Source organism: Lentinus tigrinus, assembly GCF_003813185.1.
Source record: "Lentinus tigrinus ALCF2SS1-7 unplaced genomic scaffold L226scaffold_47, whole genome shotgun sequence".
Classification (NCBI taxonomy): domain Eukaryota; kingdom Fungi; phylum Basidiomycota; class Agaricomycetes; order Polyporales; family Polyporaceae; genus Lentinus; species Lentinus tigrinus.
The window spans coordinates 164,818-189,355 of record NW_027137956.1 but is presented as its reverse complement, the minus strand read 5'-3'; the positions used below and the strand labels follow the sequence as shown (position 1 = coordinate 189,355).

General features: G+C 55.1%; 8 protein-coding genes across 8 annotated transcripts; 3 read left to right on the top strand and 5 right to left on the bottom strand.

Moving 5' to 3' along the window:
• Positions 1-4,146: 4,146 nt before the first annotated feature.
• On the top strand, positions 4,147-5,380 carry L226DRAFT_526628 (uncharacterized protein; the record flags this gene model as incomplete). Its single annotated transcript, XM_067679065.1, has 2 exons — positions 4,147-4,933; positions 4,998-5,380. The coding sequence occupies 2 exons, from the start codon at positions 4,147-4,149 to the stop codon at positions 5,378-5,380; spliced, it is 1,170 nt and encodes a 389-aa protein (XP_067530048.1).
• Positions 5,381-5,671: 291 nt separating this feature from the next.
• Positions 5,672-8,309, bottom strand: L226DRAFT_494309 (uncharacterized protein). Its single transcript, XM_067677480.1, has 5 exons — positions 8,206-8,309; positions 8,072-8,137; positions 7,708-7,848; positions 6,368-7,655; positions 5,672-6,304 (listed from the first exon to the last, which is right to left on the bottom strand). The coding sequence occupies exons 1-5, from the start codon at positions 8,284-8,286 to the stop codon at positions 5,757-5,759; spliced, it is 2,124 nt and encodes a 707-aa protein (XP_067530047.1). The 5' UTR covers positions 8,287-8,309; the 3' UTR covers positions 5,672-5,756.
• Positions 8,310-9,787: 1,478 nt separating this feature from the next.
• On the bottom strand, positions 9,788-10,518 carry L226DRAFT_446064 (uncharacterized protein; the record flags this gene model as incomplete). Its single annotated transcript, XM_067674886.1, has 2 exons — positions 9,788-10,363; positions 10,432-10,518. Coding segments are annotated over 2 exons (663 nt in total), but the record flags the coding sequence as incomplete, so codon positions are not given.
• Positions 10,519-12,227: 1,709 nt separating this feature from the next.
• Positions 12,228-15,536, top strand: L226DRAFT_275444 (uncharacterized protein). The gene is made up of 7 exons (XM_067673511.1): positions 12,228-12,711; positions 12,765-13,060; positions 13,113-14,474; positions 14,531-14,669; positions 14,723-14,773; positions 14,828-14,979; positions 15,041-15,536. The coding sequence occupies exons 1-7, from the start codon at positions 12,352-12,354 to the stop codon at positions 15,162-15,164; spliced, it is 2,484 nt and encodes an 827-aa protein (XP_067530045.1). The 5' UTR covers positions 12,228-12,351; the 3' UTR covers positions 15,165-15,536.
• L226DRAFT_539832 (cytochrome P450) lies at positions 15,166-17,862 on the bottom strand. The gene is made up of 14 exons (XM_067681747.1): positions 17,706-17,862; positions 17,545-17,645; positions 17,397-17,488; positions 17,298-17,341; positions 17,150-17,247; positions 16,904-17,082; positions 16,579-16,829; positions 16,454-16,520; positions 16,196-16,390; positions 16,093-16,122; positions 15,800-16,033; positions 15,697-15,729; positions 15,615-15,643; positions 15,166-15,535 (listed from the first exon to the last, which is right to left on the bottom strand). Exons 1-14 carry the CDS (start codon positions 17,836-17,838, stop codon positions 15,375-15,377), a joined length of 1,647 nt encoding a protein of 548 aa, XP_067530044.1. The 5' UTR covers positions 17,839-17,862; the 3' UTR covers positions 15,166-15,374.
• A 541-nt stretch (positions 17,863-18,403) lies between these two features.
• Positions 18,404-21,064, bottom strand: L226DRAFT_539830 (cytochrome P450). The gene is made up of 14 exons (XM_067681746.1): positions 20,773-21,064; positions 20,622-20,719; positions 20,475-20,566; positions 20,381-20,424; positions 20,228-20,325; positions 19,991-20,169; positions 19,679-19,929; positions 19,548-19,614; positions 19,294-19,488; positions 19,203-19,232; positions 18,908-19,141; positions 18,820-18,852; positions 18,728-18,756; positions 18,404-18,667 (listed from the first exon to the last, which is right to left on the bottom strand). Exons 1-14 carry the CDS (start codon positions 21,023-21,025, stop codon positions 18,510-18,512), a joined length of 1,761 nt encoding a protein of 586 aa, XP_067530043.1. The 5' UTR covers positions 21,026-21,064; the 3' UTR covers positions 18,404-18,509.
• A 146-nt stretch (positions 21,065-21,210) lies between these two features.
• L226DRAFT_275362 (uncharacterized protein) lies at positions 21,211-22,123 on the bottom strand. The gene is made up of 4 exons (XM_067673510.1): positions 21,967-22,123; positions 21,855-21,914; positions 21,482-21,764; positions 21,211-21,238 (listed from the first exon to the last, which is right to left on the bottom strand). Exons 1-3 carry the CDS (start codon positions 21,995-21,997, stop codon positions 21,571-21,573), a joined length of 285 nt encoding a protein of 94 aa, XP_067530042.1. The 5' UTR covers positions 21,998-22,123; the 3' UTR covers positions 21,211-21,238; positions 21,482-21,570.
• Positions 22,124-22,225: 102 nt separating this feature from the next.
• On the top strand, positions 22,226-23,983 carry L226DRAFT_563385 (uncharacterized protein). The gene is made up of 2 exons (XM_067683559.1): positions 22,226-22,268; positions 22,327-23,983. Exon 2 carries the CDS (start codon positions 22,374-22,376, stop codon positions 23,976-23,978), a length of 1,605 nt encoding a protein of 534 aa, XP_067530041.1. The 5' UTR covers positions 22,226-22,268; positions 22,327-22,373; the 3' UTR covers positions 23,979-23,983.
• The last annotated feature ends 555 nt before the right edge of the window (positions 23,984-24,538 follow it).

The following is a 24,538-nucleotide window of genomic DNA, read 5'->3' as shown; positions in this document are numbered from 1 at the left end:
GCTGCTTGGAGCGGTTCGTCGTCGATGGGCTGCTGTCCAGGTGACCCCCGTCGTGCCGCAACGCCTGACTGACACCTGCGCGTATGTATGTGTTTGCCAATCCCGTCCCCTTTCGCAGAAGCATCCGATAAGGAGTTTAGCCACACCTTTTCCACCATAATCCACCCACCGCCTGGCACCTGCGCGTGCACACTAGGGAGGTCATCTGCATCCGCCAGTCGAAACGATCCACGAAGCATCCGCTCCCCGAGCTCCCGCAGCCCCACATATCCATATCGGTGGTGGCAGGATTGTGGCAACTACTGTGTGTATGGCGGACGCAGTACGCCACGGCTCGACTTGGCTCCGTCGGCGAGATCGGTGTTGATCATATGTTCCATCGAGCACGATCGAAAGCCACGTCTCCCGTCTCCTGTCTCCTAGGCCGGTTTCCTGGAACCTGGGACAACCGTCGCTGTCAGTACATATTTCTTGTGCCAAACAAGCTACAGAGTGCGCGAGTCTTCGAAGCGCAGAGCAGCGAGCAGCTGACCCAGCATATGAACCTTGCGAAGCCGAAGCTGGGAGGGGAGACCGGTGCACGGGAGGCAGCAGCGGCCTGCAGGCACGCAACCTACGTCATTGCGATAACGACCTCGCTGCGCGTACCAGCGCGTCGGAGATGGGCCCACGCCGCGATTTATTGAACACGTTACACCATCAAGTGCTCGCGTGGGCGTGGCGTCGGCTCGTGCCTCCCGACCGTTCGAGAAAATCCGAGCTGGAATGGAGCAGTGCCATCGCGGGGTTTCGTCTCTCGCCCAGTCTCGCCCCCTTGTGACCAGTACCGACGGCGACGAAGGCCGCAGAGCGCTCCAAGAAAGAAACCACCTGAGGCCTCGCGTGCTACAATCTCGGAGGTTCCCGCCACCCGCATGGGGACTCGAGCTAATGAACGCCCCACCGACTACTTTGGCGGACTCACGCGAAGAGCCAAAGAAGCCAGGGACGGGAGCGGATGATACAATACGGGGTCATGCGCGCAGTTAGGGCGTGGGCTGGCGAAGGCGATTCGCGCTAGCTATAGTCTAACGGCGAAGAAGCTTCGGAGGCTGTCCCGAGGTCGCGGTTGAAACTATTGAGATTGTGGCCGGCGGTGGGCTGATCGGTGCGATCGGTGTCGAGTCTCCCGCTTCGAGGCAGAGCAGGGGAAAATGGAGACCAAGTACGGGTGGCTAACATGTTCGCCAGCTGGCCAGCGCATCCGCGCAGTCGCGCGATGCGCATACAAAACGGAACACACAATCTTCTTCCAGGAAGGTGCCCTCGGAACGCTAGCGTTGACACCTGTTGAGCGGAACCGAGCGGAAGCATATGTACACAGTAAACCCCCAGAGGAGCTTGCTGAGATAACCGTCGGACGCGGCCTCGAGCAGTCGGGGTCGCCACCCGTGACCGTCGGTCAAGGTCCCGTCAAACGCGGACCAACGGGCAATTGACACGATGGGGCACGGACCATGCACGCAGCATTCAACAGCTGAACTTCATTTGATTGTACTAAGAAGGCTCGGAAGTCTGCGCACTTACTTAAGTCGAAAAACAACTCAGTCCGTTCGGCTCTTGAGCTTGTCTTTCCATGTAACGGCCGTCTTCCCTACTCTTCCCGACGTTCCTCTGAGGTGTGCTTGCGCAGCGCGCATTGGCTCGGGGCTCCTGGAGGTGGACCGGACCTCAGCTACCCCGCGATATACAGCACAAGCTCGGGATGACGCACCGACGGAAGCGACCGGTTCGGAGCCGGCACCCTCAGGAGTTGCCTATCCCTACTTACAAACCAGCACTGGTACCAAGGCTGTTCGATCGGTCGATCACCATGCGAGGAGGAACATCGTTTGTAGATTGTCGCCGGAAATGATCGCAACGCGGGACACAAAGGAGCTCCCGAGCGAACCTCACATCCGCACGATCGTGGGCGTCGGAAGCGGCGGGGAGGAACCATGATGACCAACGGTTGGTACCTGCCTGTGACAAAGGACGAGGTGGTTAGTTAGTAGTTGGGATGAAGGAGGACGCGAGCGATGGTGCGTACCTTACGCTATGTACCGTCCATACCGTCACAATACACCCCAGTCGGATACGGAGACCCGCAGCTTGTTCAATGCGCGGGTATTGACATATTTTGCTGACAATGGAAGATCAAGAATATATAGCATACACACACTCACCACAAAGCATGCAAACCATTCAACTCGTATGCCTGCAACTTGAAGGTAGACCGGGTATATGCGCTTGAATTGGCTCTACGCCAGAGATAATGCAATGGGTATCCTCTCCGATATACGGCGAGCCGAGAGAGAAGGCTTGAGACCTAGCTGGCGACGACATCCACTGACGAGGGGAGGAACTTGAAAGAGGAACCCGGTGGTGGGTCGAAACGGAGGGATGCGAAGCGCCCAGGACTCTCATCCGCCGTCGAGCGCGTCTCGGCCGGAGTGGCTTGACCACCACCACCCCCATTCGAATCTGATTCTCATCATTGCCCAATGTCGTCGTGCACGTCACCAGCGGCTTGAAATGCATTCATGAGCACCGTCTCTCAGAAGTGTTAAGACAGAACGTGTCGGGCCCGGCGACCCGCGTTGAAAAATTTGAATGTCGTGGCCGCACCGGCGTAGCGTCGCACGCCAATGCAGGAACATGGTGAGCACATCGAACGTAATGTTGCACGAGAAGTATCACTGGTTTGCTCGAGCCATGGGACATAGGATGGAGGAGGAAGGAAATGCGAGAATGCCTCGCATGCGCATACCTCACTCAACCGTCGTCTCCTCGTCAAGAAGGCTTTGTACAACCCAGAGCTGGTATGTTCTTCCGCTCGCTAAATCCTTAGTATGATTTCTCATTTGCTGCGATGTCCCGGAGGCGTCCATGTCATACCTTGCCGTTACGCGTCTCGTCTGTCATAACGGATTGTCACTCCGTGTCTCGCAGCCAGATACTGCGGGATTACATGCGAGGAGCCCTGATTGAAGTGAGTTCATACCTCTGAGCCTCCTCTTTCCTTTCTCGTACATTCGCCTCAGACACTTGAATTTCCCTGCACTGCCGAAGACCACGCTGTCACGGCTTCAACTTGCTTTTTGTGGTACTCCCAGCCCAAGCTCAAGACCGAGCCGCAAGCATCCCCATCCCCAAGCGGTCCTCCACGACCATAACGCACGGCCGCTTCAAGACCCTACATACCCTTCACAAGCTCGCCAACCGCAGGAGGTCGAACCTGAGTTGCTCATGAGTGGTGAGCACATGCCTTCCTGAGCCCTTTCCGAACCGCTCTAGCCCTGCAGGCTGAGAGCAAGCTCCCGCTTCAGGCGCAGGACTTGCGAGCCTTACGGCAGCCTCGTGTGCGTCCTGCCGTGCAAGTTGGCACCCTCGATCAATGTTGCGGCCCTTCTGTCAAGCCGCATATGGGCTGGTCTCCCACAGGTACGCCGCCGTGTGCGAAGACGTAATGTGCCTACTCTGATCGACACGGTTTTGCAGAGGCGTGTAATGTTTCGACGTGCGCGATTAGGGCTGTCGGTCCGGGGCTCTGCTGAACACCTGATTCAGGCTGACTGAGGGCTCCTGCGTATGTGCGGAGTTGGATGTTCAGATCCAGCAGTCGGTCCTCAGACATATCTGCGCCTGGAGGTGTGAGTAGTACTGTGGCTGGTTCTGTCACGCATATGTCTGTGATCGAGAGCTGCGTGAGTTCACGTTTGTACGCTGACGCTCTCAATGTCTATCTCTCGACCAACAATGATCTATAGAGCCAGGATGCGGATTTAACGGTCCGTATCTGCATTGCTCGCAATGCCAGCACTTCCAGGTCTGGCCTGACATGCTTAGACTGTAGAGCGCCGACCGAGCGCACGCGATCTGTCGTACATGGTAGATGGACGTGCCACGATGGAAAGATGGACAGCCAGTGCCGTACCACGACGTTTCTCGGACCGACTGCTGTCACATAGGACTCGACATCTGCCACCTCCCGTACCATGCACCGTACAACTTTCTCCTCGTCCAACACCTCCCATGTCGGAGCCCGCTAGCTCTCGCAATCTGAAGGTGCATCAGGCAAATATCAGTTGACTATGACGGATGTAACTCATACGTTGGGTACAGACCATGCCCCCTCACATCCCCCCAGAAATCACGGACGCCATCATCTCAGCTGTGGACGATCCCCACACACTCACCAGATGTGCACTTGTCTGTCGGGACTGGCTACCGGCGAGCAGGGCCAACCTATTCAAAGACATTCGCATCACGAACGGGCGCAGTTATGCCCTGCTAGTCGAGAGGGTCCTACATTCGGAGCACATGGGCCAGTACCTAACCTCCGCTCGCAGCCTCTGCATCACCGACGACAGGGAACACAGCCTCAGTTCCGGCGGTCGTCTCTCTCTCGTCGAGTTTGCGGGAAAGCTCCCGGGGTTGCGAGAATTGCACGTCACCTCCATGGATTGGACCCAACAGCGACCTTCCGTCAAGTGGCCTCTGCTCCTGGCGCATTTCGGCACCATCACATCCTTGACCCTCCACTCTTGTCGGTTCGCTTCCTTTACCGATGTCCGACGCCTGCTCACTGCGTTACCACGGCTCTCCGCCCTCGCGATCTGGAGGCTCAGATGGCCCACGGTCCCACAGCAACTCATGCACCTGCACACGGCGCCCCGTTCACGCGCGTGTTGGCCAGAGCTGCATGCTCTTCGCATCGACTATGATGACGAGGACCCGCCGCAGTGCACCCAGACGCTACTCAGGTGGATCACAGTTGCGCTGGGTGGATCGGCTGTTAGAGAGTTGTCCTTTGGCATACCTCCTACAGGATCGCTTCGGGAAATTGCAGTCGCATTCGTGGGTCGTGTTGGGCGGTCTGTCACGAGCTTGACGGTATACCTTCAAGTCGCGGGTACGTATGATTATGCATCTCGCCTAGCTGTTGGCCACTGATGCTTTTTGGGACTGGCTCACAGACCACTTGCCTTTGTCGGGGCTCGTTGCTCTCGAGCACCTGTCCCTGAAGTCATACGGGTACCAAGGCTACTGGAGAGGTGTGGCTTCAGTGTTGAAGGACGTCTCGTCGAAGAGGATGCGGTCTATCATGATCAACCCAGTCTACACGTCGAAGTATCGCGGAGACGTGGAGGCTCCGCTGTATCTCGATGATGACACAATCGAAGAGTTCGATCGAATCCTCTCGCGCGAGCCATTCGGCACTCTCGAGGAGGTCGTCTTCCATGTACTTGCCGACTCGGAGGATAGGGAGGAGGAAGAGCTTCTCCGCGCACACGCCAGGAGATGCTTGCCCAAGCTACATGAGCGGAAGATCTTCTGCCTGGAGTTCGGTGAACTGTGAAACGTTTGGTGAGTAGGTTCGCTGAGGATGTTCATCACGATCAGATGATAACTCCTACTACTTCGATAGGAAGATCAACTGAGAGTCAGGAAGTCCGACTTGAGAAAGAGGGGCGCGCTTTGGGCAGGGACTACAGTGCCGCGCGAGCCCCACGATCACCCACCCTCGCTGACGCCGTCGAGCAACTCGACCACGCGTCGTCTTCCGAGGTTTATTCCAGAAGAGGTTGGCTCACCAGAGAATCGCCTTCGGCTCGTTCGGGACCTATTGACATGTCTTCCGTAGCCGCACAAATTATCGTATGTCATACACGATTCAGAGATTCCATTGACATGCTACGGACGCGATACTATGAAGATTACTCTGTGCTACACATCTAAGTTGCATGCGGAACCGAGGAGTCTAGAGGTAATTCATGGTCAAGTTGCTCTGCGAGACGCGAATCAATCTGGTCTAGCCCAGAGGACCAAACATATGTCGCATCCCTGGGAGCAAAATCGGGATATGCAAGGCAGGCACGGAGCCACGCATGCTTAATGGTAACACTAAGCTCCTTCGATACCAGCTCACGTCCGCCTTGCATCGAGCCTAACGCAGTAAGTGGGTCTATGACATTCGTGACAAGTAAGTGGGATGCGATATGCCGAAAGGCCAATACCTGAGCAGTGTGTCCAGAAAGGGAAAGGCAGCCCTTGTGCAGCCCAGTCCACGACAGATCGCGCAACCATTGATGCAGGCGGGAAAGTTGTTCCTTGCCCCATGCGAGCATCACATCAGCCTGAACAGGCGAGAGCTGAGAGCGGCCGGAGATCGTTGCTCGGATGCAGTGGACAAGCATCGAGACAGCCAGGGTTGTATCTCTGAATGAAATGAAACCTTGGGACGGATCCCAAGCGGCCATCTCCACCTCATACATGGCTCGTACTTGGTAACGCGATATAGTGAATGGTTAGCTACAGCCCACCAAGAGATCACATAAGCACTCACCATGCGATAAGGTGTCATATGTATGGCCGAATCCCTCCTGGTCATATAACAACTTCAGTGTGGCGCACGTGAGGCCAAACACACGTCGATATTGACGGCGCTTAACAGCAATATGGCGGTATTGACGGTCCTCGACAGCAAGCTGGCACATCGTCTTGCAGGCAAGCTCGGCCATGTGCGCAGTAACAGTCCCTCCCATGAAGTAGTGGTGGAGGATGACGTGAATATCATTGAGCCACTCATCGCCAACCTTCCCGGACCTGGCGAGCAGATGTCGGAGGCCATACAAGGCACACATGGGCAGCGGGATCGGGACGTCATCCAAAACAATTGCCGGAAGGTGCCCCCATTCTCCATCCATGAACCTGCCTAGATCTTCAAAGCACATGACGACGTCGTCGGTGTCCAAGTCGGTGAAGATCACGGGCATAGAGGATAGGAACTTCCCATCGGCGGTGGTGGAGTATGCCGACGTGACTATCGCGCGGTCAAGGGAGCTATGATGCTCACGAATCATATTCAGGTCTCGACCACGCCAGGTGGGGATGTCGGCGTAGCCCCTGAGTGCGAAATCCCCCAGCCGATCCAACTGGGCCTGGCCGACATGGATCCATCTTGCGACCAGCCTATATATCTCCCTACAGACCCGGCGGATAACCCACAGGACCATGTTGCGTATGCATGTGAGAACCACATACATGGCGACGGACGCAGGGGACCGATAGGAGCAGTCGCCCTTGAAGACTGGTAGGATGGTGACGCCGAGGAAGAATGTGAAGAAGGAGGCGACTAATAGCGAGACGACTGCAGCCACCGTGCTGTGTAACGTCCAGAGAAGGACTAGTAAGCCGGAGAGGAAGAGTACAGAGGCGAGTTGCAGCAGGATGGGGGGAATGATGACGATCGTGCCGACGCGCCACTTGACTAACCCGTTCAGACGGTATTGCCGCAGCCGCGCGCTCTGACGAGAAGTTCCGTCAACCTTCGCTTCGTTGATCCACTGCTTGACGAAGAGGACCAGTAACGCAGAACCAAAGCTGAACACGAGGCTGGAAAACCATAAGACGTTCAGCCAGACTGCGGAGGCAGGGGCATAGAATTGTGCTTGAGTAAGGTCGACGGACGTAGCGGCATGGGTTGAGTTCAGAAATGGCGGAGAAAATGTGTAGCCATTGAGTTGAGCGGAGATCTGTTGCAGCACCGCCAGCGTTGGATCCGAAGGGTCCGGTTGGAGAAGATGATAAGATTCGACGTTGAATGCGGTCAACACGGCGGAAGAGACACCGGCCTAGACGTTGGTCAATTAGACGTGCTAGTTGTTCGACGGAATTGCCACTCACATATACAAGGAGAGTGTCCATCTCTTCCTTCCACCGAGCCAGGAGCTGGTCATAAGACGCCTTCACGGCTTCAGCAGCCTCCGTCCACACCTTCTCCTTTTGCTCATCCGTGAACTCTTTTGATAGTTCCTCTCGGATAGCCTGAGGGACCTGTTAGATATGATGCTGCGCAACGAGTATATCATGACCCAAGGAGACTCGATCTTCGCATCAGGAGAACGCTCACTCAATGCTTTCTCCATTATCTCGACCTGACATCCATCTGGCTGCCCCATGCATCTCACAGCGGCGAGCGATTCCAGATATACAGCTCGGAGAACTGAATGCGAGCCAGTGCTAGCATATGATCAAAATCCATACTCACCTCGGGAGAGGGAAAGCTCCAAGCCTCGATGTCGGGTGCAGCTTCCGTATTGTCATTTCGATCGTCCTGCAAAATTCCACGGCTCAGTTAGCGAGTTTCGACAAGCTAGTAAATTCTGTCGGAAGCATATGTACGCGAACAACTTGAACAGCACCCACTGGTAATGCATGACCGTCTTTGGCTTCCCGATCTTGGAGTATGCTCTCGGACGACATGTCGGTATCGTTCTCGTGTCTCGGATGTTAGTTATAGACTTATAGTTGAGGTGGTAGTTGGCCCGAGAACCTTGAGGCTATCCTACTAGGAGTCTAATCGGAGCTTGGCATAGAAGTGAGCGGGGCTTGAATCCATCACATCAATAGATAGTTCGGTTAAATCAAGATCAATCTCCGACTACTTATCGGTTTAGTGACGCACCGCCGACTAAGACATATACATTCGTAGACAAAACTACTTGGAGGCCTGGGTATATACAGCTCTCAACTCCGTCAGCTTTGTGTCGATAGATTCCAAGCCCGAACACCAAACAAAGTCATCCCCTTGAACAATATCAATCGGGTTAGGGTACGCCACTTGCGCGGAAGACCAAGCATGCTGGACGGCGGAGATGAGCTCCTCGGATACTAGCTCGCGTCCTGCTGGTGTCGAGCATATAGCAAGAAGGGGATCGATGATGTCCATATTGAGGTAGGCCGACGCGATATGAGGAAAGGTCATAGCGCTCACAGTATCTCCCGACATTCTGAGGCAGCCCTTGTGTAGCCCCTGCCACTCCAAGTCGCGCAGCCATCGGACGACCTCAAATAGTCTCCTTCGACCCCATTCCAGCAGTACCTCTGACTGAGAGGGGGTGAGCTGAGATCGTCCAGAGACGACCTCACGGACGCAATGAAGCAGAACGAATATGGCTGCTGTGTAATCCTGGAGTTCGTCAAATCTTCGAGGGTTCCACAAAGAGAGGGGGCCCTCAACCATCGTTTTCACTGTGATAACCGCGGTCAGCATCCACTTCAGTGTGAGGTCGTATGACTGCGTACCGTGACAAAGCGTATCGTATGTATGACGCGCCTTCTGTTCGTCATAAGCACGGCGCACCACCCAACCGGCAGAGCCATATATGCCCATATGTGTCGGATTCTCTACTGAGAGCTGGCACAGAGTCCTGCACGCGAACTCGACAAACTGTTCAGTCGGCTCCTTTCCCAAAGCATAGTACCGGTAGATCTTGTTGATATCATCGAGCCATGCCTGGGAACCCTTGTCCGTCCTGGCAAGTATGTGCCGTAGGCCGTAGCACGATATCCGCGGCAGAGCCGTAGGATCGTCCAGCAGTCGTTGTTGTATTCCCCACTCGCCCCACTGGCCCTCCATGAAGTTGCGGATGTCAACGAAACACTTCGCCACCTGATCCGGAGGCAAGTCGCAGAATACCACAGGCATGTCGGATACAAACTTTGTATCCGTCGTCGTGGAGTATGCCGTGGTGAGAATGGCGCCGTCGAGGGCGCCGAGCTGGTTGTGGATGTCGTTCTGGTCTCGCCCGCGCCAAGTGGACATCCAGATATCTTTGTAGGCGAACTCATACAGGCAGCTAACCTTGGGGCCGCCGCACCTCAATTCAGCGTACCACATGTCGATCACTTGGCATATATCTCGAAGGCCCTTCATAGTAGTATTCCGTATATGTCTGAGAATGACGTAGATCGCGAAGGAAGCAGGGGAGCGGTAAGAGCAGTCGCTCCTGAAGACGGGCAATATGGTGACAGTGAGGAAGAAGGTGAAGAGTAGTCCGACCAGCAAGGACGCGATTGCAGCCACGGTGGGGTGCAGGGTCCAGAGTAGGAGGACGAGGCCGCTAAGGAAGAGGATAGAAGCGAGCTGCAGCATGATCGGAAGAACGACGACGATGGTGCCGACGCGCCATCGCAACAGTCCGTTCAGCCGGTACTGTCGAAGCCGTGCACTCTCCCGCGAACTTCCACCGACAGTGGCCTCGTAGATCCACTGCTTGACGAATAGCGCCAACAGCGCGGATCCGAGGCTGAAGACGAGGCTGGAGAACCACAGTGCATTGAGCCATATCGCAGACGAGGGAGCGCGAAAAGGCGCATCAGTGGCATTGGCCGACTGGTCCACTTGGGTGACGTTCACGAACGGAGGGGAGATCGTGAAACTATTCAGTTGCGTGGAGATCTGCTTGAGCACGGCGACGGTCGCATCCGTGGGATCCGGTTGTAGGAGCTTGTAGGACTCCATGACGAATGCGGTCATCACAGCTGAAGAAACGCCAGCCTAGTTGCATGATCGATGTGAGGACCGATGTACATCTGTAGTCGGCTCGGACGTATTGTGGTACTCACGTAGACGAGGAGCGTGTCCATCTCTTCCTTCCACCGGATGAGGAGCTGATCGTAGTACGCTCTGACCGCACCGGAGGCCTCTGTCCAGACTCTCTCCTTCTCTTCAGTCGTGAACTCTTGCGACAGCTCTTGGCGTATATCCTACAGTACCAATAGTAACCAACAGTAACAATGAGTTGATAACGTGCTGCGATATCCAAGATTACTCACCTCTGCAGTCGGGAAATGCCATGCAGTATCGTCAGGTGTGCCCAGGGACGGGATGGATTGCGCGTTCAATTCCATCTAGCACCGTCCCATTGTTCGTCAGTTCATGGTGGATAAGAAGCTCATCATCAAGAATATTCTGGTACTTACACTTTCGTGTTGAGGCGTGAGGTCCTTTCCATCTGTATGCATGTCGTTCGGTGTGGTTGAGCGGGTCCTAGCCATATGTAGCCGGTAAGTTTCAAGGAGAAAGTGAGAGGACTAATCTGACGGAGGAGGGCTTTTGCGTGGAAACCAACTATAGGTGAGCGCTGAGGATCATCACGTCCGGCGCCGGCTCGACACGGTGAGCATCTCGGATTCTGCATCATGCTTAACTAGAATTTGAAGGAACGCGGCGATTCTTGGCGCAATCCTGAGACAATTGACTCTGAAGCTTCCAACGTCGACGCGCGGACGGGTAGCAGGTAATAAATCTGCGGCATCGCAAGTGATAGTAGGTTCAGATGGCAGGACCGTCTTCCAGACCAATTACGTCAGCAACGTTTCCCACGCGACTTGGCAGGTCTATGGTTCTCTCGGACTGCGACCTTTACCTGAAAAATGTTTCACTGTGTCTGCCGGGGCACAGTTCATAAGGCCTTCAATGCTGCGATACAACATCATTTGTTGCTATCTTGCTCACTAGCAAGCCCTTTTCAACTCGCCAGACCAGCACACCATCTCAAGATGCTCTCTGCGTTGCGGTAAGTTCCAGGATTCATTCGCTGGAGAATACGGAACTAACGTAATTAGAGTTGAAGCTCTAAGTTGAACGAAACGATTGCCAGCAGTGAGAAGACCCCGGCCATCGTCGCCAGATCAACCGTCCCGCGAACTACCACTGACCATTACACGTCTCAAAGGCGCCTACTCTGACCACGTTCCTCGACCACCATGAACGCGTGCAAACCAAGACCCCTCAGCGCACGATGTTGATCGCCATCCTTTCGGGGTCTTTCGATGTGTATCGACCTCCTACATGCACATATAGCAAGCTACAGCTGCGACATGGCCAATTGGTAGTTGTTGCGCCTCTCCCCCTCGGCGGCTTCCGTGTCTTGAATCACGATGATTTCGCGATAGGAAGCTCCTCGTTGTCTCCTTTACGTTGAAGAAGTAACCGTCGACCCAAGGTGGGCACGTCCCTCAGCTTCACTACACCGTCGGTTGCTCGTTCTGTCCATGATCGGGGGCGCATCCTGCGCACGTGTATGGTGGTCGACTCTCGTCGAGAACTCCTCACGAGTCGGAAGAACGGGCGGCGCCCACGTTCGACGCGAGGACACCTTTGTACGTCTTGTAACGCCTTCTTCCCATCAAGCTCCTCACGTTCCTCAACTGCAGACGTACAGCTTACAATACGAATCCCTGCGAACGTGGGCTGGTGGCGTCTGCTCCCTCTCACAGCAGCACGCCGACGCATTCCCTTCGCTGCCACCGCCCCTAGCGTGCAGGCTTATCGCCACAATCTGTTCGACGACTCCGACCCATGTTCCCAAAGCTAGCGCGCCAAGGACGTTGGCGACGGGCCTGTGTGTCTTTGGGACAAGCGGGCTGAGAAGCATGCGAGGGCTTGTGCTGTTCGCTCCGGCCGCCTTATATCGTAATGGCCATCCATCGTTCCGTTGGGTCCCCCTCTCCGCTCATCTACTCAACTAGATCCTGCGCCCAATGATGCTGGACCTTCCTGTGGCTGACCTCCTTCACGCATCCATTCGACAAACCGCGCTAGCCTTCGGTGTGGTCCTGTCGCTCGTGGTCCTTGCCATCCTCTTCCGCAAGACCCTACGCGTGTACTGGAAATTCTTCTACGCGTGCTTCCTCAAGCCGGTCGACCATGGTAACGCGGTTGAGATCCAATCGCTCTCGGGCCAGCAGCGGGCATTGGAAGGCTTTTACCGGACGCAGGCCAGCATATATGACGCAACGAGGGGGACGCTTCTTCGCGGACGGGAAGATATGCTGCAGCTCGCAGCAGCACAGCTCAGGCATCGTTACCGAGATGCTGGCGTGAAGCCTATCTGGATTGATGTAAGTCATAACATATTCTAATTCGTGCATCAGCGCCCACATCTTCATTCTAGGTTGGTGGTGGCACCGGGTACAACATCGAGAAGATGAACTCCTTCGTACCCGTCCCCGAGTTCTTCTCCGCAGTCTACCTGGTCGATCTGAGTCCCTCGCTGTGCGATGTTGCCCGGCAGCGATTTTCAAGGCTGGGCTGGAAGAACGTGCACGTTGTGTGCGAAGACGCGCGCACGTTCAGGCCTGACCTCTCGTCGGATGTTGAGAGCAAGGGAGCCTCTGAACATAGCGGGGACAAACATGGCGTTAAGGCAAATTTTATCAGCCTGTCGTATTCGCTTAGCATGATCCCGGAGTACGTCGATCCTCTTGTAACTTTGTGAGATACTCACACGGATCAATTATAGCTTCTACTCGGTCATCGACTCTCTCACCGACCTCCTCGCGCCCCTCGGACTCATCGCATGCGTCGACTTCTACGTGCAGTCCTCTTCCAGCTATTCCCTTCGCAACTTCACAGGCGGCCACCACTCCCGCCACGTCAACCGCTTCTCACGTGTATTCTGGCGGTCGTGGTTCCAGCTGGATCGCGTCCACCTCCATGAAAGCAGGCGAGACTATCTCGAGTACCGTTTCGGGACTATCCTCAACGTCAACGACCGCAACTACCTCCTCGGCGGCATCCCCTACTACGTCTGGATTGGTTGCCAGCGGAACGCTACGTGTGGGGCCGCTGGCGCACTGGTCCGAGATGCCGCAGAGCACATCGATGCCCTCGCCACGGAGAGTCCGTACCTATCCCCGGTCCACTATGCGGAGAAGAAGTCGGAGGCGGAAGACGCCGCTGCACGTGACACGCGTCTTCAGCTCCGGTCGAAAGGCTTCGAGGCCGCAATCCTGAACCTCGCAACGAATGTCCCTCTTCCGTCGTTCTTCTACCAGAACCAGAGATGGCGGCTGTATTACGACGAATCCCTTCACAAGCACGCGCAATTCGGGAACGAGTATATCTACGCTTTCACGTGGGAGGACCCTGCGGAGGACCAGCGGCTGCTGAACATCGGCAAGGACGACGTCGTTTTCGCGATCACCTCTGCCGGCGACAACGTTTTGAACTATGCCCTTCATGGCCCACGCAGCATCCACGCAGTCGACCTCAACCCAACGCAGAACCATCTCCTCGAGCTGAAGGTCGCCGCGTTCTGCGCTCTCTCGCACGGAGACACGTGGAAGCTGTTTGGAGAGGGCCGTCATCCCGGATTCCGCGACCTGCTCCTCAACAAGCTCTCCCCGTACCTGTCCTCCCGTGCCTTCCAGTACTGGCTCGACAATACCTCCGCCTTCACCTGTCGGGGTGGCCTATACGAGACTGGGGGCACGCGTATCGCCGTCAAGCTCTCGAAGTGGCTCTTCCGCCTGCTCTGTCTATCCGGGGAGGTTCGCCGTATGTGCTCTGCGAAGACGCTGCGGGAGCAGCGCGCGATATGGCGCACGCGCCTGCGTCCGGTCGTCCTCAACAAGTACCTCAGCTATCTCGTCGTTGCGAACCAGCAGTTCTTGTGGCGCGCCCTGGGCGTGCCCACCAACCAGCGGGACATGATCACAGATGACGGCATCGCGGCGTCGGTGGCCTCAGGAGGTGCCTTCTCGGCCAAGGAAGCGATGTGGAAGTATGTCGTTAACACGCTCGATCCCGTCGTCGAGAACACGCTACTCCGGGACAGCAACTACTTCTACCGCCTGTGCTTGATGGGCAGGTACTCGGAAGAGTAAGTTGCATCAATATACACCGCACGCATCAATGTTACTGACTATATGCATGCAGATGTCATCCTGCGTACCTGTCGAAGGATGCTCACACGACCTTGTCTAAGCCTGGCGCGTTCGACGGCCTACGCGTGCACACTGACGAGTTCGTCGAGGTCCTGGCCCGAATCAAGTCGGAAACGGTCACGGTTGCTGTCGTACGTACCCGTGAACTCTCCACGGTCGCGCCGCGAAGCTCATCTTCGTACAGATCATGGACCATATGGACTGGTTCGACCCTGAAGGGAGCCAGGCGCCGGAGGTACGTACTCCAACTCTTGTCCCCGACGTCTGTGACTGACTGCGTTCCCTGTAGGAAATCCGCGCGATCAACAAAGCGATGAAGATCGGCGGACGCGTCCTGCTTCGCAGCGCAGGCCTGAAGCCGTGGTACATCGCGAAGTTCTCCGCGCAAGGATTCAAATGCGAGCGCGTCGCCGCCCGCACAGCTGGCAAGTGCATTGACAGGTAGGCCCTCTACGACGCATATATCAAGGTCTTTCCTGTTTAACATTGATTGGCTGTACAGGGTGAACATGTATGCGTCGACATGGATATGCACGAAGGTCAGCGCTGACCCGACGGCGGTGTTGGACTCTGCCCTGGACTCGGACGGCGACGATTCAGAGGTTGTTGACGACCTCGAGTTGTGATGACGATGACGAATCTTGTAATGTAGTAATGTAAACAGACCTATGCACATCTTCCTGTAGAACACACTGGGTATACCCGCGCCGGATTCTTAGAGATCTAGCCTTTCGAATCCATTGTGAAGAATACAACTAAACCATGCGTATAGGGAAACTGGCTGCTCAAACACCGGGATGTCGATGGTAGAAGATACAAGGTGATCGTCAAAAGCCTTAGACAGTGTTCGCGGCCTTGTAGAGCCCGACCTTCAGCGGCAATGACGCCTTCTTCTCGTCTCCAGCAGTCGGGTACCGGACGGTAGCAAGGTTCCAATGGATGGGCTTTCCAGAGGGTGTGAACGTGAACTTCGCTAGGAGGAGACACAGTATGATCTCTATGGGAGAGGGGCAGAACGTCAACACGTCAACGGCTGCCTCGGGGTGATCAGGGCAAGCTAAGGCAAGGCAACTCACTCATCTCCAGCTGGGAGAATTTGAACCCACTGACGACAAGTGGTCAGCATATAGCCAGGCGTCGGTCATTCCTATGACTCACATGCATGCTCGCCCACCGCCGAGGAAGGTCATACTGTACACGAACGTTATTAGAGGTCTGGAGGGTCCCAGCGAGTGTATGAGGACTCCGAGGAGGTACGTACAGGTTGGAGTATATGCCTGGTACCTTCGCCTCCGTGACGCTAGTTGGAAGGGGCGAAAGCCAGCGTTCTGGCTTCCATTCCAACGCGTCCTCGCCCCAGATAGCTTTGTTCGTGTTCGAAGAGAGCAAACCGAGAGCGACCATGGTGTCCTTAGGCACGGGCACTTCGCGGATCATGGAGCCGTCGACACCTCTGATGGGTTCCGAGAGCGGGAGGATCATGTCCTGGCGTGCCCTGCATGTATTGTTTTAGTTCCCGGCGATACAGTTGGAAGAGATCAACGTTGCACTGACTCTCGGAACATAACGGATACTGGAGCGTGGCTATGGAGGGCAAATGTCAGCCTGACTGCAAGCCCGGCGAAGTGGCGAGCATGCAGGTCGAATATTAACGTACAGTCTCAATGTCTCTCGACATACCGCGTCCAGATAGGGGAGAGATACCAGAGTATCGTAGTCGATATCTTCACCTCTTGAGGCCTGCAGGATCTCCTCGCGCAGTTTGGTCTGTACATCAGGATGGTCGGCCAAGAGCTGGAAGGTAATCGCGAGCGCATTCGAAGTTGTGTCCATGGCGGCGAAGATGAAGGTCCTGAGTGCCGTGTTAGCCTGTGTTACCCGGTATTCAGAGGACGCAACCCGAAGAGCTACGTACGACATTTGGGCAAGGACCTCCTCTTCAGGGAGCCTGTCTTCCTCTGATGCGTTCATGTTCGCTCGCACTGGCGTCCCCGCGGCGTCAGCCTGAGAGCGGTTAGGTGGAAGCAAGGCGATACCCACTCAGGATGCTCATGATGTCCTTGCCCTCTCCGATCTGCCGAGTGACCTTCTCATCCCCTTCCTCGAGGGCCCGTTTCTTCTGCTCGTATATCTCGACGGACCGTTGATGCATCGTGTCGACTATGGACTTCATCTTTTGCACCCCCTCATGAGGTATGAGCTCCACGACCCATCGCCAAAACGCGGGGCTCCCCCACTCGGGTATATACGGCAGCAAACGGCGCCAGAAGGAGAGTCCGATTGCGGCAGGCCTAATGGTGGGAGTCGGTTGGCACAGGTCAAGCGTCATGTCATGTAACATCTGAGAGAGTACTTGTCAACGCACGCAAATGACTTGATAGCAGCGGCAAAGTCGTCCGGGGCCTCTTTGACGAGCGGGTCGAACGAGTATCCAAGCCCGGCCTGGCCGATGAGCTCAAGTGCGGTGCGTCCCATCCATGATAGTACGTCAATCTCTACTGCTGCCGAGCTACCACTCACTTCCTTCGTGATCGCGTCGACAAGCTGGGTCAAGAGTGGGTAACACTTTGAGCATTTCGTAAGACAAGACACGAATGGGGCAGAAACGCACCCTGCGTCCCACTTGGTTGAAAATGGGGATCATGCGTCTCATATGAGCAATGGAAAAGACGGGGTTCAGCATCTTGCGCTGCTTTCTGTGGTGCTCGCCTGCAATACAAGGCGTGAGAAGCGCATCTCGAGTAGCTGGCGGAACGTACCTAGAGTGCCCAGCAACCCGGGACCGACCACAATTTGATTGGACCTGAAGGCCTTATAGCTGCTGCGTTTCCACGGAGTATGCAGTTCTATGTACGTACTTGATAAACCAGGCCGCTTCTTCGTAGACGTGTTGATCCTTCACGATGATGTTGTGCAGGGCCACAGGGTCGAACACGTACAACATCCTATGCTAAGAGAAGGTGAGAACTTGAGACGGAGAAAGCAGCTAGGTTGAAAATGGCATACACCAACAGGGCCATGCAGCTTGGCGATGCCGGGGTACGAGTCAGTGAGGGTTTGAAGGAACTTCCATCCCTCTCTTGGGGCTATCAGCTGCTTCAGATTACCTGAGATGGCCGGGCGATCATTGACAACTACGTACAATGGGGATAGCAACAGTTGCTTACCGGATAAGAACGACTGGGCAGGCGGTCCGGGAAGCTTATCCAACGGAGACTTGAGCAAGACCTGACGGAAGTATCTCCACACCAGCCATAGTGCCAAGGATAGCACGAAGATCTGAAGGAAGGACGAGGCCATGGAGGTTAGGCGTGAGCACGGGTGAAAGTCGCGACAGACCATGAGAACATCCCACCCTATGTATATCCAGTGCAAGCGACGAGGGGCGCGCGCTGACGTGAATCAGTCCAAGCAATCACTCCTACGAGGGACCGTGAGGATCGGATCCTGTCACACGCTAGCTACGCGTATGTGAACGACTTCGGAGAAAGGGCGAGTATCGGCACATGCATGTCATAGGAGGCAGTCAGATGATATCTCTCACTGCCTGAGAACGGCCATCCTCCCGTCATGTCAGAGCTCATATCCGATAAACCACCTTCAAGTTCAATGTCAACTCAATGCAGTCAGAGATTATCGCCACGTTGCACTACCATAGCATCCTTGACCGTTCGTTCTGTATTCTATTGCGTCAGCACTTTAGAGCGGCTTTATGGTGGAAGCACACGCACTAACTTCACCATTGATAAGCCGTGACTTGTTCCAACATCTCATCAGGAGAAGACAATGGTCAGCCTCCAGCGTCTTCCGAGTCCAATTATGTGCGTGATGTGGCTGTGGCGCAAATGATCGAACTATGTAGGTGAGACCGAACGAGGCAGGGAGCAGGTATGACTATGATCTTACTGTATTACGCCACATGATTCGACTATGTACTTCGACTAGACTTCGCAATCGACGAAGTTCCAACCTCAGGCAGATCCAGGCTTGTAGAGCGCAACCTTCATAGGGAGAGATGCCTTTCCCGCGTCCCCGACAGTCGGGTAGCGCACCCCGGCGAGCATCCAAGTGACCTCTTTATCGGACTTGGCAAAGGTGAACTTGGAGAGGAGAAGGCACAGGACGACCTCTGGAAAAAAAGAACAACAGGTCAGGAAGGAGATGCTGTGGTAGACAGGCATGTACGTACTCATCTCGAGTTGGGAGAACTTGAAACCGCTGGAACAGAGATGATTAGTATTACAGTGCTCGTCAACGACGCAGGGGGTCCGGGAGACGTACATGCATGCACGGCCGCCGCCGAGGAAGGTCATCCTACATCGAGACGCATCATGAGCTCAGATGTTGCTACAAGGGACAGGGTACGTACAGGTTCGAGTAGACACCCGGGATCTTAGCGTCCGTGACTCCTCCGGGGAGAGGGGACAACCAGCGCTCAGGCTTCCATTCAAGTGCATCCTCGCCCCAGATACGCTTGTTCTGGTTGGACGCGAGAAGGCCGACCATGACGGTTGTGTCCTTGGGAATGGGAATATCCTGAATCATCTTGCCGTCGAGTCCTCTGATTGGTTCAGAGAGGGGAAGTACAACGTCCTGGCGAGTCCTATAACACGACGTGCCCGGTCAGTACGTGCGAAGACATGTTAGATACACGCTGAACTAACTCTCGGAACACTTGTGCGATAGGTGCGTGGCTGTACAGAAGTGCGATGAGTGAACCGTGACTGGTGCTCTGAGTAGACAAAGCAGACGTACAGGCGTAAGGTCTCCCGACATACAGCGTCCAGGTATGGAAGCGATGTAAGGGTATCGTAGTCGAGGTCTTTGCCCTGGGAGGCTTCGAGTATTTCCTGCCGAAGTCTTTGCTGTACTTCTGGGTGCTCTGCGAGAAGCGACAGTGTCATGGAAAGGGCGTTCGACGTAGTATCCATGGCAGCGAAGATGAATGTCCTGCAGCACCAGAGACATTAGTCTTCGCAGTGCAGATTATGGGAGACGGAAGGACGTGCGATATCTGCCCAATCAACTCCACTTCCGGCAGTTTATCTTGTTCCTCAGCGTTCATGTTCGCCCGGACTGCCAAACGATCGTCCGTAAGTTCAATACTCATTACACCGACACCAAGGCACCGGAGACGCACGGAGTATGCTCATGAGGTCCTTGCCCTCCCCGACCTGGCGAGTGACGGTCTCATCGCCTTGCTCAAGCGCAAGCTTCTTGGCTTGGTAGATCTCCGTTGACCCGCGCCACATAATATCGACGATCTCCTGCATCTTCTTCGCATCCGGGTTCGGGATGAACCTGACGAGCCAGCGTCGCAGTGCTGGGCTTCCGAAATCCGGGATGTACGGCATCATGCGACGTAGGAACGTGATGCTCATGCTCATGGGCCTGTCGTCGCATTGATAGATAGTCAGATAAATCAGCACTTATGATGGGGAACAAGACTTGCATGAACGCCTTGACGGCCTGTGCGAACTCGTCGGGCGAGTCGGCGGTGAGCGGGTCAAACGAGTAGCCCAGTCCGGCCTGGCCGATCAATTCGAGAGCGGTGCGGCCCATCCAGGAGAGCATGTCGAGCTCCACAGGGACGTCCTTGTCACGGACGCGGTCATCGATGGCTTTTACCAACTGAAGCCAGTGCGCACTTTTCAGCGAAGTTTATCCAAATGTGCAGTCATAGACGCACCCTGTGGCCGACTGCGTTGAACATCGGGATCATACGCCTCATGTGTGCGATCGAGAATACCGGGTTAAGGAGCTTGCGCTGCTTCCGGTGGTGGTCCCCTACGCGTGGTTTCTTTTAGTCTTCCTTGAGGACATAGGAAAAGAAACGATAAACCTAGAGTGCTCAGCAAACCAGGTCCCAATAACAAGTCATTTGTCCTAGCCATAGTTAGCCTCAGCGAGCCCCATAAACGCGGTGTTGAACGTACTTGATGAACCATTCAGCCTCTTCGAAGATATATTGATCCTTCACGATGATGTTGTACATTGCTGTAGGGTCAAAGACATACAGAATCCGGCGCTGCGCGACATCAGTTTGACGATCATTACGCATACGAGATGCACCGATGACGCACCCCAAGCGGGCCGTGCAACTTGGCAATGCCCGGATACGAGTCGATGAGGTGACGTAGGAAGTCCCATCCGTCTCGGCCCACAAGCTGCTTGTAATTTCCTGCCGTGCGACAGTGCATGAGCTTCAATCCTCTTTGTGGAGCGCTTACTCACCATAAAGGAAGGATCCCGTCGGCGGTCCCGGAATATTGTCGAGTGGAGACTTGACGACCACTTGGCGGAAGTACTTCCACAACAGCCAGGAGGCAGAGCAGATCACAAACACTTCGAGAAATACAGGGATCATAATAGTTCTGTCGTAGATGTCGGTGAGAAGAGTGCGCAATGGAGGGAGCAAGTGCTCGCTCGCGGTGCTTTTAACCGCATACGCACTCCCAGGATGCGCATTCATGGGAACGTCTGTCATCATCTCGACACACATCCGTCGGCATCGGGTCCTGTGATTTGGGTGCGCGTTGCGGCAAGTCGCGGACGCTGCGACATGCTTCCTGCATAGAAGTCACCGAAGAGCCTCCATGGGAATGTGAGCTTAGAGTGCTGACTGAGATGCATGAAACCGTCTCGCCAGAACTGGCTTGTGCGCGCGTTGTCAAACAACATCAACATGCATGGAGCTGATCTATCGTGTCCAAATTCACTGTGTAGAACTGTTAGCAACTCTTGCTCGGCAACGTCAACAATCGGACATACTTTATGATCGACCCTCTAGTCCTGGTAATCGGTGAAGTTTGTGGATACCAAAGGTCTGCATTGTGACAACCCTGAACTTGGCTTACCAGAGGCTTCCGCGGAGCGCCCACTGGGTCCGACCCGTCTGACTCGGTATCACTGCGCGATCATAGCGGACGACATCTCGACTGACCACGCATGAAGCTATGCCAGTGCATTGCATCGGGCTATAAAGCCCGAGACAGTCAAGGGGTGTGATAGTGAGGTCTGGGCCCATGACACTTAGTCTTGACTTCCTGAGTCGTAAAGCCGTGATCTCGCGGACAACGAAGGGTTGCTCTCGTTCGCAACGGTAGAAAACGAGATTGTATGCATGTTCCATACGATGCGCTTTTCCGATGGTGCAAAGGAGAATGTCTTGAGCAGGCGTGCGAGGATGACCTCTGCACGGTGGGAACCGTATGAGTTTGCGAGTCCTGCAGCGATATGAGTGACGGATCCAAGGAAACGTTACAATGTCTGCGGTGAGACCGAGATATACGTGAGGTCAAGCTGGCAGTGCTTACCGGCAACAAGTGAAGCTGCCCGAAAGCCTAAGTCGAGGAACAGATGGTCCTGAAAAGAGACTAAAAGCAAACGCCGTTAGCCATCAGCTGGCACAGTGGGCGGCGTACTCACATCTACGTGTCTTAGTGTTGGGCCGAGTCATGTCGAAGTATGCTGTATCTGTGCGACACTTGGTAATGAAGTAACACCCTTCGTATCATGGTTCTAACATATTGAGATGCACCGAGCGTGAAATAGTGGCAGAATGGCAAGCATTCGAGGTCGAGCAATGGAGGAGGAAATGAGGATGTCGGCGCTTATCGAGTTCCGGTCGCGGCCGAGGCAACCCGAGCTTGAACCACAACCACCACTGGCTTTTCCTCCTCCTCCTCCCTCCTCTGGACTGAAGCACAGAGCCAGACACCTCGTTGAGAGTGAGTAGTACTGCATGCTAATTTATATCTCTCTCGCCTAAAGTGTGATCTTTTTCAGACTCAATCGCCACGCGGGCACCGCGTCAAGCTCGGGGTTCACTTCTCATGGCATCCATCACCAGCCTCCCAATTGAGATACTCGATGAAATTTTGTCGGGTACGACTGCAGACGAACCTTGGCGACTCTATCAACTGGGACATGTATGCGGCGATTGGCGCGCGATCATCCAGACTTCCCCGCGATTCTGGGCGAACGTCATCGCGAACACCTGGTACTACCCCAATTCGTCGCAAGTCTATGACACCGACCTGTTGAGCCTGTACCACGACGCTGTCAGAGCACGGTCCGCTCCTTACTTGCTCAGTGCGTCCCTGAAATTCTCGAAGGATCACGACTCGCCAACGCGCACTGGCCGTCTCGACTTGATGACTGCCCTTGAGCCCTCTCGACCACGGCTATCTTCACTGTCCATTCTGCTGGACGGCTGGCCGACAGACAGTTTGTATGACTTTCTCCGGAGCAGCCTGTCGGTCCTCGAGGAACTCGCGATTCCAGGAGCTATCTCCCTCAATAGTGGACACCATGAAATTCCCTGGTCTCAGCTGAACCGTCAATGCGCGCCGACAGAACTCTCTCGTGTCCAGATGCTGCGCGTGTCGGGAAACTTCCTCGGTACTTGGCTGGCCGCTCCATCTCTCGCGCATCTCCACATCATAGGAACCAATCCCGCTCGAAGGGTGTGCTCGTGGGGTCTTTTCCTGCAAGTCCTGGAACGCTGCCCTCTCAGGACGCTCGAGATCGTTGACGCACTGCCGATGAACGTGGAACCCTATGAGGATGAGCTGCTCCGGCGTTGGCCAAAGGCGCGTACCCTGCAGGCTCTCAAGAGCTGCACCGTTCAAGACACTGCCAATTCCGTCATCACATTCAGCATGTTCTTGGATGCGGCGCCGCTTCCCCCCGATACGCGCCTGGAGATCGCGTTCACCACCTTCGACTCGTCGCCAACGGGAGAGCTCTTCAGCGACACACTCTTCTCTCTGACCTTTTGTCGCGGCCGCTCGCACGTCGCACGCAGGGTGGAGATCGATAAGTCTCTGCGAGTGTACGTCGGAGACAAGAAGCAGACCGAGATCAAGCTCGTCCCTGAGATCGCCAACGCTCCCTTGGTCGCACAGCCGTTTGGGCCGCAATTCTTCTTCTCCATGCCGTTCAACTGCATAGGAAACCGCCCGACGGTCGACCTCGAGGTCACGGAGCTCCTTTTGGTCTTCGGGCATGAACTCACTGTACAGAAGGGCTGGTGGGATGCTGTGCTCGGCCGCATGCCCTACCTGCTTCGCCTAAACCTGCGATTTCTCAATCCTCCTGCGCCCCTTCGTCCTGGCCAGCAACCGTTGTCCTACGAGCAGTACTTGATAACTGGGAGTCTGTTGGACTATCTCTCTACACGGAAAGCCGTCGAGGAGACCGGTCCCCTTTCGCTTCTCGAGGAACTGCACATTGAAGGACTCTGTCTCTATGGAGATGCCGAGGCGAGGAATCTATGTGATTGGGTTGTTTCGATGTTGACGATGCGGGTAAGGCATGGCTTCCCTCCGCTGAAGCTTTTGAAGCTGGACTGTATTGGTACCACTCCGTCGTCGCTTGAGCTCTTACCGGCTCAGCTGATTTACGGTATTGTTGATCACGTCGTTGTGAATAGTTAGCTGTGCAAGTTGAGTCTTGTCGTCGCCGACCCCAACTTGTGTCGTTCTGGGTACCAGACGTGAGAAAACGTACAGGGTGAGCGTGCGTGAACCGCACCTGTAAGAAATCCGATCGATTGTGAGTGCGTCTTCCGGCGAGAGCCACACACAGGACAATCCCAATTGCGCAGGCCATCAACAGGTCGGTAACAAGTCGTTTTGCGGTGTTTGCGACTAGACAGGCAGGTGCGCCGGACGGCAGAGAGAATGCAAAAAGAGCCTGAGGTCGACATGTTACTTCCGGGCAGGCAACAGCTTCATGGTTGTGAGGATGTGGTGACGATTTGAACGCAGCATGCTGTTTTGGAGGTCATTGTGCAGTCATAGGTAGTAGGAAAGGCAGAGACCAATTGAATGCTATGAAGATCATGCCCGGGAGGATTACCTTTTTCGGGGTCCGAGAACATCGGATATATCATATCCTGTCTTCAACCGCGTGCGACTCATCCTCCTCAGACTCTTACCCACCATCCGTCTCTAACCCATTACTCGGACAGTTCGTACTTTGCGACACACCCCTC